Source organism: Passer domesticus, chromosome 6 (genome assembly GCF_036417665.1).
Source record: "Passer domesticus isolate bPasDom1 chromosome 6, bPasDom1.hap1, whole genome shotgun sequence".
NCBI classification, from domain to species: Eukaryota; Metazoa; Chordata; class Aves; order Passeriformes; family Passeridae; genus Passer; species Passer domesticus.
Genome location: NC_087479.1, coordinates 51,626,729 through 51,639,664, shown reverse-complemented (window position 1 = coordinate 51,639,664; position 12,936 = coordinate 51,626,729). Strand labels below are relative to the sequence as shown.

At 46.6% G+C, this 12,936-nt stretch overlaps 1 protein-coding gene across 3 annotated transcripts in view; it reads left to right on the top strand.

The window, feature by feature from the left end:
* SCUBE2 (signal peptide, CUB domain and EGF like domain containing 2) overlaps window positions 1-12,936 on the top strand; it is a 38,792-nt gene that overhangs the window by 881 nt on the left and 24,975 nt on the right. For 2 of the 3 annotated variants that reach the window (XM_064425459.1, XM_064425457.1), the window contains exons 2-7: window positions 1,581-1,703; window positions 2,114-2,239; window positions 5,332-5,466; window positions 10,808-10,933; window positions 11,317-11,433; window positions 12,269-12,355. In XM_064425459.1, the coding sequence (XP_064281529.1) occupies window positions 1,581-1,703; window positions 2,114-2,239; window positions 5,332-5,466; window positions 10,808-10,933; window positions 11,317-11,433; window positions 12,269-12,355 (714 nt within the window). Of the gene's footprint in view, window positions 1-633; window positions 1,089-1,580; window positions 1,704-2,113; window positions 2,240-5,331; window positions 5,467-10,807; window positions 10,934-11,316; window positions 11,434-12,268; window positions 12,356-12,936 lie in introns of those variants that run through there. The other variant, XM_064425458.1, reaches the window with a different exon arrangement.

Genomic DNA, 12,936 nt, shown 5'->3' with positions numbered 1-12,936 from the left:
CGAGCTCTGCTTGATGTCTCTGTGTCCTGCCTTAGAGGGAAGCCCCCTCCTTGCCGTGTGTTTTCTGGGACCCCTCTTGCCGGGGCAGGTCTGTGCCCCTGGCTCGGGCAGGGCAGAGCTGACGGTGCCAGGGCACACCGTCTGCTCGTGTGGCTGCTGCTCCTTTATGGCTGTCTGTCCTTCCCTGCCCATCCCTTCTGTCTGCCCTACTAGCTGGAGACCCCATAGCTATTGCCTGCACCCTTCCTTGCATGACTCCTTCAATTCACTGCCTCCCACATTTTTTAATGGCTTGACTTCCCTGCTTTGAGAGGAAGCCGATTCTGCTGCTCTTCCCAGCTGCTTCCCACTGTTTGGCACCTTCTCCTCTCTTGCTGGTGGCAGTATCTGGGGACCCCATCGCTGCTGCTGGAGCTGTGTGCACCTGAGAGCCAGGAGGGCACTGCTGCTCCAGCACTGGCTCTTTGCCTTGTTTCCCACTGCCAAACCCCATGAGGAGTTAAAACCAAGTGAACACTTTCTGCAGTTGGCAGCTGCTGCAGTACCTACAGGCATATTTTGTGATTGGGGGAAAGGAAAAAAAAAAAGAGCAGGATGAATGCTATAATTGTAAATGGGAGAAGTGCTGGCTGAAATTTCCATTTGGAAAGTGATCCCCACCATAAAAAGTGGCTGACTATTGAAGTAGTCTCTTTCTACTGATACTCATGCACTACTTCTTGTTTTAGGAGGCACTTCTTGTACCTGCATGGGGTGTTGCTCCTACAATTATCCCTTTTAGCCAGTTGCTGGAAATCTTCCTGTTTCCATGCTTCAGTTTTCTTCTGCTGTGTGAAAAACTTGTGCTGATGTCTTCTGCTGCCTGTAACTTTTCTTCCTCTTGTGTCTACACTTCTTCATCTCCAGGACTTCTTCCTGTTGGTGTTTCTCTTTCTCTTCATTTCCTCTTCTCTGAAGTTTCCACCTGGATATTTTGCTTCAGTTTGCTGTGCTTTGAGATGGCTGGCCAGGTGATTTGGCAGTGCTGCTCCCCAGATACAATTCTTGTATTAAAACCAATTATTTTGCGATTGTACATCTGTTTAATGGTAAGTCAGTCTTTTAACTTTTTGGTGGTGACTTTGAAATAAATTTCAATCCTCTCCCCTTGTTATTTTCAAAATCCTTGGGCTTTCTGCAGGTGATGCATGGATGTGATCAAGAACTCTTTCAGTGACTGTTTTTTTAATCAGAAATATTAACAATCGCTGATGAATCTCTGTGAAACTATCAGCTGAATTTCAGAGAGTATCCAGTCCTTATCAGATTGTTTTGGATGCATTTATAAACATGCACAACAGCTCGCCATGGGCTCATCTGAATTGCATGGAAATGTATCCGTATGCAGGTAGAATGTGACAGAAATTGAAGAGCAGATGCTGTCTCTGCCTCTGTCTGTCCTGACACCCAAAACCACACAATATTCTCGTGGCCAGCACAGAGAGGTGCTCAGCCTTGTCATCTCCTCAGGGATGTGCTCAGGGCACACGCCCTGTTCTCTTCCTGCTGGCATCCCTCCTGAGCCTGCTGTCTTTTCACAGATGTGGACGAGTGTGCCCTGGGGCTGGATGACTGCCACCCAGATGCCATTTGCCAAAACACCCCCAAGCTGTACAAGTGCACCTGCAAAATGGGCTACACCGGCGAAGGGAGGAAATGTGAAGGTAAAGGGACTAAGCACAGTGCTCTGTCTGTGCCAGCCTGGAGCATTTCTAAGGAAATAGAGCCACTGAAAATAACAAAGGATGATTTAAAAATCAAAATAGTGATTGTTTCGTCACCCGATTTACTTCTTGTTTACAAAATCAAAGGCAAACCTTGTATGGATTTTCACCTGTTCATTTCACTCAGCCTGATAATGAGTTTGTTGTTTATGGCCTTAAAAAACATAAGGTAAAGCTGCAAGGGGGTTTCAGGGTGTTTTCTCAGTGATTCAGCAAGAAATGCATTAAATATGGTGTGTTTGTAAGACAATGACAATTTTGGACAGCAGTTTCTGCTCACATTTAGGCAGACACATCCCTGTCTGTAACACTCAGGCATCCATCGTATTGACTTTTGCTTTATTCCTCAGACATTGATGAATGTGACAACGACTTCAATGGGGGCTGTGTCCACGAGTGTTTCAACATTCCAGGGAATTACCGCTGCACTTGCTACGACGGCTTCATGCTGGCTCACGATGGCCACAACTGCCTGGGTAAGGAGTGTGTGCTGTGGATCTCAGCCCTGTGGCTGCATCCATGGGGAACCCCTGGCCATCTCTTGGGCTCAGTCAGTTCAGAGAGACAGAATGTTGCTGGTGAGTCCAAGGATTTTCAGGTACTGAGGTGTCATCCCAGTGTGGCTCTTTCCCCCATCTGTAAGTGAGGATAACTGTGCTATATTTCTGTGGAGTGCTTTGGGTTTAAGTGTGCCAAATTTTGTCTATTATTATGCTAAATGAGTTTATATAAAGGAATGTGTGCTATCACTGTCCTCTGTCCCACAGTTAGGTTAGGATCAGTTGTCAGGTGTGTTTCCAGGCTTAGGGATCTTCTCTGTCAAATCTGTCTGTAATGTGGGGGCTTTCACTGTGAATATTCCCAAAAGGAGAGGATGTTGGGAGTGTGCAGTAGCTGTGTATGATGGAGGCCACTGAAGAGCAGAGGGGCTAAGCCTCAGGCTGGTGAAGCTGTCCTGCTCCCTGGACCCCAGCTGGGCAGTGGCTCACCCTGTGCCACCTGTGCCATTTGCTTTTTCAGGGATGGCTCAGTTTTCCTCTCCTGCTGCACCCCATGTGGATGTGCCTGGACACACCTCCACACCCATGGCAGTCAGAGGGAACCTTGCCCTCCCTGCAAAATTGGAGTTAGTTTGGCTGGCTATTTCCCACTGGTGTGTGGCACATCAGGTGGGGCTCAGACCATCCCCAGGCTGTCTCTTCTGCTGGGACAAATCAGAAAACTCTGGAATATTCAGTGGTTTTGTGCTGGGTTTTACCTGCTGGGAACCTGTTGCATGCCCAGCTTTCTGCAGTGTAGGTGGAGGAGAGGGAGAACTCCACTCCCCAGGTTCCAAATATTTAAATAAAGTAGAGAGGGAAACAAAATATCTGCGGATGCTTTAAAATAACAGATCATCCATCTTATTTTTGCGTTTGTGTAAACACAGAGTGGAGTTCAGCTGAGGTTACCATGAAGGGTGGATGTGAAGGAGCACACTGCCTCCAACAATGGCACCAAAAGTCGTGTGTGCATTCTCTTTGTAGCCAGGGCATTCTTCAGCTGGGCTGTTTGTGACCACTGACACAACTTAGACCAAAATCTACCACCTGCTGTGTCACTGGGAAGCTGCTCAGCATTGCATGGCAGACCTATAAAATAAAATAAAACAAAATGTCATTGACATACAGTGAGGTTTTTTACCACTGGTGTGCCAATTTCGAGTTGTGATGTAAACGTTAAATAAATATTTTGGCATGCAGCAAATTGGATCACATCTTCTCTTAATCTGTTTATTTACTTTGTTCACGCCAGGATTGCCCTCCTCTCACCCTTATTTTTGAAGATCTCTGCTGTGTGCCTGGGTTTAAGCCAAATAGACAATTACTTGTTGGAAAGAGATGATTTTTTTGAAAGCTTTCCAAGGTCTGTAAGACAGAAACATCTGCTGGAGTTCAAATCTGTAGCACTAAAGACTCGTGGTGGCTGTTTATTCATGATTGTTTGCACATTCACATCACTGCAGAACTCTAAAATACTCAGCTTCTTTGTGATGGAGATATGTCAGCCGCTCTTTTTCTCCAGCAGGTCACATTCTTTTGCATCCAATTGGCTTACTCACTGCCTTCAGTGGACATTAAATCTGTTGTAATACTATGTTATGCTTCTTACTAAAAGCCTCTCTTTCTCCTTTTTTTTTAAAAGACAGCTGTTTTCTGCCAGAAATGCTACAATGTTAAATTAAAAACATTGTACTATTAGCCAGGAACAATGAACAGAAGAGGGAGCAAACATGGTGTTGCAGATGAATTTGCAAATGAGACCAGTGCTTTGCCTCAGCAGAGTTTTGTTCTGTTTTTAAGGAACTGAGTGTTTTTTAGTTCCTATTAAAATTTCTGAAAATTAGGCTAGGAGAAGTATTTGGCACTTGTGATTACAAAAACCTGTGCTTATTAAGGGGTAAAATTCCAAAGAATTGGAGATTGGGATGGGCATCCTGTTATTCAGAGGCTTAGCTGAAGTTTTCCTACTCTTTGGTTATCCAAGCAGAGCCCTTCTGTGTTCTCTGGTGTTGTTGAGACTCTGAATGTTGCAAAACCAAGATTAAATCTGCTTCCAGAACTTCTGCTCTTGTCCTTGACTGCAGTCAGTCAGCACAGCAGCAGCCCTGATGATGAGTGATGATGTCCTAGGCTTGAGGGAGGAGGATGACAAACCAAGCAGCAGAAGAGATGTGGTGTGTGAATTCTAGCTAGGGTGAAATAAGGAGCAGGGGCTTTAGCTGAATTTCTTTTGAGGCTTGTATTTCTCTTCTTCCACCTTTGCTTTAGGATGTGGAGCTTCCTGGGGAAAAAAAAATCTCAAATTAATGAACCAAAAGCACTACAACCTTTAAAGCCTGGATGGGTTTGGAAGCAAAGGGTGGCTGTCCCATTGAGGCAGCTGTGTGGTTGCTGAGCTGGGTGTGCGGGGCTGTGGGGTGCACTGGGGACAGGGAATGTTCCCCTGAGTGCTGGGCTGGCTCTGCCAAGGCTGTGGGGTGCACTGGGGACAGGGAATGTTCCCCTGAGTGCTGGGCTGGCTCTGCCAAGGCTGTGGGGTGCGCTGGGGACAGGGAATGTTCCCCTAAGTGCTGGGCTGGCTCTGCCAAGGCTGTGGGGTGCACTGGGGACAGGGAATGTTCCCCTGAGTGCTGGGCTGGCTCTGCCAAGGCTGTGGGGTGCGCTGGGGACAGGGAATGTTCCCCTGAGTGCTGGGCTGGCTCTGCCAAGGCTGTGGGGTGCGCTGGGGACAGGGAATGTTCTCCTGGGTGCTGGGCTGGCTCTGCCAAGGCTGTGGGGTGCACTGGGGACAGGGAATGTTCCCCTGGGTGCTGGGCTGGCTCTGCCAAGGCTGTGGCCATCAGCTGTGCTTGGGAGCCCTGTGCCTCGGGCTGCACACACGGCAGGAGCAGCAGCAGGAATGCCCTTGGCAGGGGTGACAGCACCCACAGGACAGCCGGGGTGTCCCAGCCCAGCTGGTGTCTGTCTGTGCCACGCACTGGTGGCGGCACAAAGCTCATCTCCATCTTCCCCTCTCTCTCTCTCAGACACAGACGAGTGCATGTTCAACAACGGCGGCTGCCAGCACGTTTGTGTCAACACCGTGGGGAGCTACGAGTGCCGCTGCAAGGATGGCTTCTTCCTCAGCGACAACCAGCACACCTGCATCCACCGCTCCGAAGGTACCGCCCGCCCGGCGCCGGGCTCTGCCGGCGGCAAGAGCTCCACACCGCCTTCAAAAGTATCTCTGGGCTGATGTTTTCAAAGCCGTGAAGGGTCTTGAAGTCCTCGCCGCTTTTGAAAAGGAGCGGTGTGTCAGGATCTTCTAAGCGGCTTTGAAGGCGCTGCATCCCTTCCTGCCCTTTGATCCCGGCTGCGTGTCTGTCAAAGGCTGGGCTGCTGCACCCCTGGGGCTCTGCTGGGCAGCAAAACCCTGTCCCAACCCAGGGGATGGCCACAAACACAATTCTGGGCATTTTCACTGCCTTCAGATAGTGCAGTAGCTGCACTGCCTTCAGATACCTTTCAGATTCCCTGTGCAATGTTTAGGTTTCAGCTAGGAGATTTATTGTTTGTCAGCCCCAAAGGTATTCAAATCTCCTGCTTTGTTTTGAGTGAAACCTTTGTGAAGCGACCTTTGAGAGATCAGAGTCTTGGATATCTAATTAGACATCAGATGGAACAAAATTATTTTGGATGCCCTTAGGGAATGCTTTAAAGTGGTTGCTCAGATCAGGGAGTTGTCCATTGAACTGTACAGTGAAAATCTTAGTAAGAAGTGCTTAGAGCTGCGAGGCTTTCTTTAATCTATGGCTTATTGTTGGCATAACTATAAGAGGAATCTGAGCATGAATAAACAAATCTCACTCTAAAAATCCCCAAAGTGAAGAGATCAACATTTACAGACATATATGGCCATCCAGAGATGAGGGTGCTGAGGTGGCTGTCATCTGACAGAGCTGAACTGCTCTTCTGTTTGGACTGAGAATTTGTGTCCCCAGCTCCTCTGGCCTGGGGCTTGGTCTCACAGGGCTCTGGTGGCTCCTTGGGCCATGGCTCAGGTTGCCACTGCAGGGCTGGGCCAGGCAGGGGGGCAGCAGTGGGGGGACAAGGCACAGCAGGGATGTGAGTTTGTGCACCCCTGGAGGAGTCTGAGGACTGAAACTGGTTGCTTGAACTCCTTGTCTTGTCTGATGCCAAGAGAGGAAAAACTTCCAAATCTTTTTTCATACTTGCTGCTACTTGAGTACCTTCTGCTCTCTTGAACTGACAGCAGCAGCATTCCCTGTCACCAATATTTACTCCCTTCTTTGTACCTTTGGAATTCTGTCTCCCTTTTTAAAGATGCATTTAATTTCTCTTAATATTTTTTTCCCTAAAAGGCCCTTTTTCCATAGCACCAAACATCAACTAAACATAGGTATTTTTCCTTGAAAAGGAAAACAAAGACCTTTTCCCCCCCAAAAAATGGACATTTTCTCCCCATAAAATCTATCTAATAAAATACATCTTGATCAAAAACAGGCTTAAGAAAAAACCTCAGCACACTGTTTTGCCTGATACCTTTTTTTCTTCTTAGTAGAACATTGAAGTGCTTGCTTTGCTTTCTTTAAAAGCCATTTTTTCAGGTTTCATGCTGTGACTGTTTCCCTGCTACCTTTCCCCCTCCCCCCTTCATTACTGTAAAGTGCTGCTCAGGATTCCCCACCTTTTTTTAAACTTTTTTTTTCCCCTTGGGTGGGCATGTCTGTTGTAAGCCAAATCTCTCTTCTTTATCTTTCCCCTCACTTTGTTCTCTGCTTTTCTGCTCATTTCTGGGACTTCTGTTCTCCGCCTTGTGTATGCATGGCTCAGTGTTTGTACTTTGCTGGTTCTGAGACCTCACAGCATTGATCAAAGCAGATTTTGGCTCCCATTGCCTAGACCATCTACTCAGTTTTGCTTCTTATCTGTAAAATGAGGGAACATTTCCTTCCCTGTCTCCCAGCCCCATTAAGATTCTTCATATATCACTGCCTGAGAGCTGCAGTCTTCAGTCCCTGTGGGCTACAATATTGGCCTTTAAATACACAGAAGCAGTGACCTGGAGTTTAAACCACAGGAAATGAAGGTGTTCTGGGAAGTTGTGCACAGTCCTGGTTTTTATCCTTGCTTTCCTCCTGGAATGAGCTGCTCTTCATCTGTGTGGAAGAAGGAATTACCTAGGGAAGCTGTTGAAGTAGCTGGCAGGGCAGCCATGCATGTGCACCTTGTTTCTGGGTTCCACTTGCTCCATGTTAGGGAATACAAAAACTTGAGGGAAAACAGATTTTTTTTGTGAGTAAACACCAAGTGCATCTTTGTGGCTGCTGTTGCTCTGCATGGCAAATCTTGCTGCTCTCCCTTGTGGGATCTCACAGTCATAGCTCTGCTGGCTGGGCTGAATTGGTGGGAATGAAGGGTCTGGGGGATGAAAGCCACCTTTGAACCCTGTGTGAGCTCACACACAGGGCACCATCCCAGTGCCACTCTTGGAGCCTTGGCTGCAGAGGACAGGGATAGCTGGAGAGCTTTGGGGGAAAAGTCTACATCTACAAAGATGTAGACAGCATGATGAAAGACCAAAGCATTCCTGGGGTGTCCTGCTCTGCTGGCTGTGCTGGTGCTCCTCACCATTTTTCTGTTCTCTCAGAATGCCTGGTAGCTCTTTATACCATTGCCTCCTCTCTCTCTGTCCTACAGTGCTTGAACCTGCCCTAAATGGAGCCTTAGTGCTCTTAGCAGACTGGGAATGTTGTCCTGACACCTTCTGTGCAAAAAAATATAAATATTTAAACCCAGATCATACATGTAAGAGATTAATTTAGTGTGACCTGATAGGGAAATGCTGCTGGCTTGTTTTGCCAGTGACAGGAGTGCTCAGATCTCAGGTTTGCTGGGTAACTTCAAGAAGGTCCAGCCAGAAATGTCCCACTTGGCTCAGGAACTGTTCAAGGACATAGGCACTGGGTTCACCTCTCTTGGCTGAGTGGGACAATCCAGAGCCATCCATCCCAAGACATTTGTGGGTCAGTAGGCCAGGGTACAATAGAAATTATGTGTCTGGGAAGCGTGTGGGGAGATTTGACCAAAATTTCCCTGGGTTTTGTTTCTGGAGCACAGTCTGCCATTGCAGCAGCACTGGAACAATGTGATCTGGGAGACTCTGTGTCCACCAAGGAGTTTGCAGCCACACAGCATTTATGGCTTTACAGACATCTCTTTAATACATCCTTGTAAAACAGGGCTGAGAGAGATCTACCAGCTTGGGAAACAAGCAGCAGTCCCAAAGTAAATGCTGGAATGTGTGGATGTGTGTATCTTCCATGAAACTGCCTTTTAGGTCAGCTGGATTTTGATGGGTTTGGTGGAGTTTTTTGTTCCACAATGGATACCTTGTTATTAAAATGCATCCTGGTCTGGAAAGCAGTTTTAGCTTTCTGTGGAGTCCTGATTGAAGCCTGCTCACTCAGAATGGAGCAATCCCAAATGGAGCATATAAACCATTTGTTTGGTGCCAGTGAACTTTACCAAAGTACCTGCTTGAACAGTTTCCTCTTTGGTAGCTCAATAGAGACAAAAGAATAACTCTGTTGACAGAAACTAAGCTGATAATTCTCTTAATGCTCTCTAACCCCTCTGAGCTAACAGACCAAGCCATACTGCATGCTTAAGACCAGAACTTTCACAAAAACACCAGAGCTAATGAGGCTAATTTGTGGCCTCATAGGTTGTCTCCTTCCTTGACTGACACAATAATGGGTGACAGCTTTCCTGTGGGCTCCTTGGGCTGTGCCTGTGTGCTGCAGGATTTGAAGTCTCATTGTCTTGTGGGACTTCTGGAGAGCCCTCACTGTGGGAAAGGAATCAAAAAGCCAGTAGAGCAGAATAATCTGGGCTCTGCAATGTCCATTCTTTTGTTGCTTAAAGCTGTCTTAATAGAGAAAGGGTCCTGTAGCTGGTGCTGCAGGGGGTGAGAATAGCAGTGTGGAAAAAGGACCTAATTGAAGTGAGTGGAATAATGGTGGTGAGCTGACCTCTGCCTCACAGTGCAGTGGGCTTGTTTCACTCAGCAGTAAGGCTGGAAAAAGGGCTGTGTAAGTTTAAAAAATATATAGGGTGTGGAATTGACAGTCCCTTTTCTGCAGCGTGGTCACCCTTGCTCTTCTGCTCCTGATTGTGCATCTGCTCAGCTCCAGAGATGTTCACTGGGGTGGTGTGGGATGAGCCCTTGCAGCCAAAGAATGTTCCCCTTGGTCTTCATAAATGGAATGTTCTCACTGGGAAAAAAAAGAGCATTTTGGTGTAACTTGTCCTTTCAAAGCCAAATGTGCCCAGGCAGAGAATTTGATGGTAAGGGTGTGCTCTCTGTACACCCAAAGAGAGCATTCAGACCTCTTCTCTTTCCTGGTTTTGTAGCACTGTAGAGGACTTCATCAAAAACCTGTGGTATTCTTTTAAAAGAAAACCTGTTTGTTTAATTTGGTCAGTTGATCCCATTGGGTAACTCAGGCAGCTGCCCGGTGTTTTTGTGTTGTGTGTGCACAGGCTGTGCCACCTTCCTGCAAATGGCCAAGACACTGATTTGTGTCTGAACGATGGACCAAGAGGAAAGAAGCTTTTGCAATAATTTTAGAAACTAGTCCTACCTGTTTAATTTGCTTTATATTTTTTGCAAGGGTCAGGAAAACACTCTGGCAATTAAGTGCTGAGCAAGAGCTGGCAGAGATAAAAATGACAGAATGCTTTAGGAGGTATAGCAAAAGAAATCCAGTCATTAGTGTTACACTGGTTCTTCATTTGGTTAAAGCAGACACTGGCACTAAATTCTGTCTAACTGGGAAAGTGTGTGGAAATACAGAACACGGTGATAAAACTCAGTGAGGTTATCTCGGGTGGTGTGGACTGAAATCAGGAAAAAAAAAATTGAAAACAAAATTGTTAACAATAAAGAGAATTAATGTACAGCGTGTGAGCAATCTGCACATTGGCCTGGTCTGAGACAGGACCTAGCACTTGGTCACAGCTGAGATAGGTTATGACTCTGGGAATCTGCTTTGTAAGGAATTGAAATTGGGATGACCCTTGTGATTGCTGTTCTAAACATTTCTGTGTATGCTGGCTGTTGTTTTAAGTAGAGAAATAAGAACTTCATTTTAGACTTGGACACTGCCACTTTTATAAAAGAAATGAGGGGGTTTTATGAACATCTAAAAGTATAAAGTGAGAGCATTGGATGAGAATGCAGGTGCTGTACAAATCTGTGAGTGTTGCTCTTTGGCCTTGCAGTCAAAGAACAGGCACAGAAAAGGTCACAGAAGGAGAAATCTTGGGGCCAGGACTGCACTCGCTGCCTTTCCTCTCTGTAAGCTGAAATTTCTTGTCCCAACCCTGCAGAGTCTTTCCAGAGCTAGAGGCTTAGTCTGTGTGTGTTGAACTGACCTGGTTGCCTGCACCCAGAGCTGCTGAGGATGCTGATGCTCTTGTACCTTTCCTGTTTCACAGAAGGCATGAGCTGCATGAACAAAGACCATGGCTGTGCCCACATCTGCAGAGAAACACCCAAAGGAGGAGTTGCCTGTGAATGCCGACCAGGATTTGAGCTGTCCAAGAACCAGAGGAGCTGCATTTGTAGGCAACATTCTGCATATGCTTATGGTTTCCCAAAGTGAACAAACAGCGTTCTGTTTGCAGTGAGATGGGACTTGGGGTGTTTTAGCTAATGTGGGATGGCACCCCATGACTGTGTGTGTTTGAACTGAACCAGAGTTGGTGTGTTTTCTGAACACTGTCACACAGGTCTGTTGATTGCTGTAGTGTCTGCAGTTTGGGAGTTGTGCCATCATCCATAACCACTGAAGCTCAGCTCCGCGAAGAGCTGTGCAGTGTCTCACTCTCACAGAGCCCTTCGGGACGGGGGCACCTTAGGAGGGTGCATTGGATGTTCAGGACTGCACACTGTCCTTCAGGGGTGCTGGAAGGGCTTGTGAGAGTGCCCTGTGTTTTCTCCCTAGTGACGTGCAACCACGGGAACGGGGGCTGCCAGCACACGTGTGACGATGCTGACAGCGGGCCCGTCTGCGGCTGCCACCCCAAGTACGTCATGCACCTGGATGGCAAAACCTGCCTGGGTCAGTATGCTCTGCAGGGAAGTCCTTTGCTGTGGATGGCCAGCTCCAGGGGGTGTGCTGCTGCTGTGTGGGCACAATTAATGCTCCTCGTAACTGTATGGCTAGAAAATGTCAAGGAGTGCAAAATTAAGGAACTTGCCAATTCCAGGCAAGTTATGCTTCCCTATTTAAGTAGCTACCTAATGCTGTTGCAACCTGTAATTATCACTGGTCCCCCTGAAACAGGAGGCCTGTCACTGACCAAAGCAGGCTGCCTTCCCTATGGGATATTTTAGGTTCAGTTTCTTCAGGAGCATGAGCCAGAGGGTGTAAGCAAGGAGTAATCTGTAAAAACTGGGGCTCTGAAATCAATTAATGTATAGTTTTGGCAAGGCAGTTATCCAGTAAAGAAAGCACTTAAGATTTATAACTCTTCCAGTCTCTGGAAGAGTTTGTTGTCTGTTGATTGAAATCAAATGCTCAGGCATGACTGGCTGGTTGCTGTAATTAGCCCGGGATGGATGGTGACAGTGCACTCCTAACAGAGCAGTTCAGTTAGCTCTTTCATCTTGCTGCTCTTTACTGCATCTGCAGCACATCTTTTGTTTTGTTAAGGATACTGAAGCAAACATGACTTGTAAGGAAGCCACAAAAGCAAAACATTCTCATGGTTTTGACTGAAGGGTCTTCACGATTTTTATTACTACTTGCCCTTTAAAAATAGCTTATTTCTGCCTGATCAGTTCTGATTGTCTCTAATTCAGTGTGTGATGCAGCTGGTTGTGTGTGTTGGATGTCAGATGAGGGTTCTGGTCAGGGCACCTTTACTTACTTGCTTTTTTCATGTTCCTTACAGAGAGGGAAGAAGCTGTTGAAGTTTCTGAGGGAAACACCACAGCAGCAGCTGATGTGGACAAGAGAGTGAAGCGACGCTTGCTTATGGGTAAAAGTGCTGATCCAAAATAATTCTGCTACTCGTTGAAACCTTTTAGATTGATGAATTAGTGGGGGGCTTTTTTGTTTTTTTTTATGGTAGCCTTCAGCTCTGGGCTGAATTCTGCCTGAGATGATCCACTTTCTCTTCAGGAAATAATATTATTCCCTAGTGTTCAGACATGTAATGAATAGCCTTATTTTCAAAAAGAATGGCAGAGGAAGAAAGAAGATGCACTGTGTATTCTCTTGGAGGTTGGGCACAGCCTGCCAATACTGTGTGTGAGATGAGAGACAGGGAGGGAATAAACCAGTAAAGCTCTCAAAACTTGACAATAAGTAGCATCTGCTTGATGCTGCAGAAAACAAGCATACAGAGCTAGAAGAAAGTAGATTTCAAAAAGCAGACATAAAAAAAGTGTTCTTTGCAGCTCTCTCAATCAACACGTGCCATGTAAAATTGTATTTGTCCAGCCAGTGAAAAGGCTGTTAGACTGACTGAGGTGGTTAGACTGATGACAAGAGAATGAAAGCCAAAGAGTGAGTTATTTCTGTTTGGTTGGATGTGAAGGACTGTGTTTTAGGAGTGCT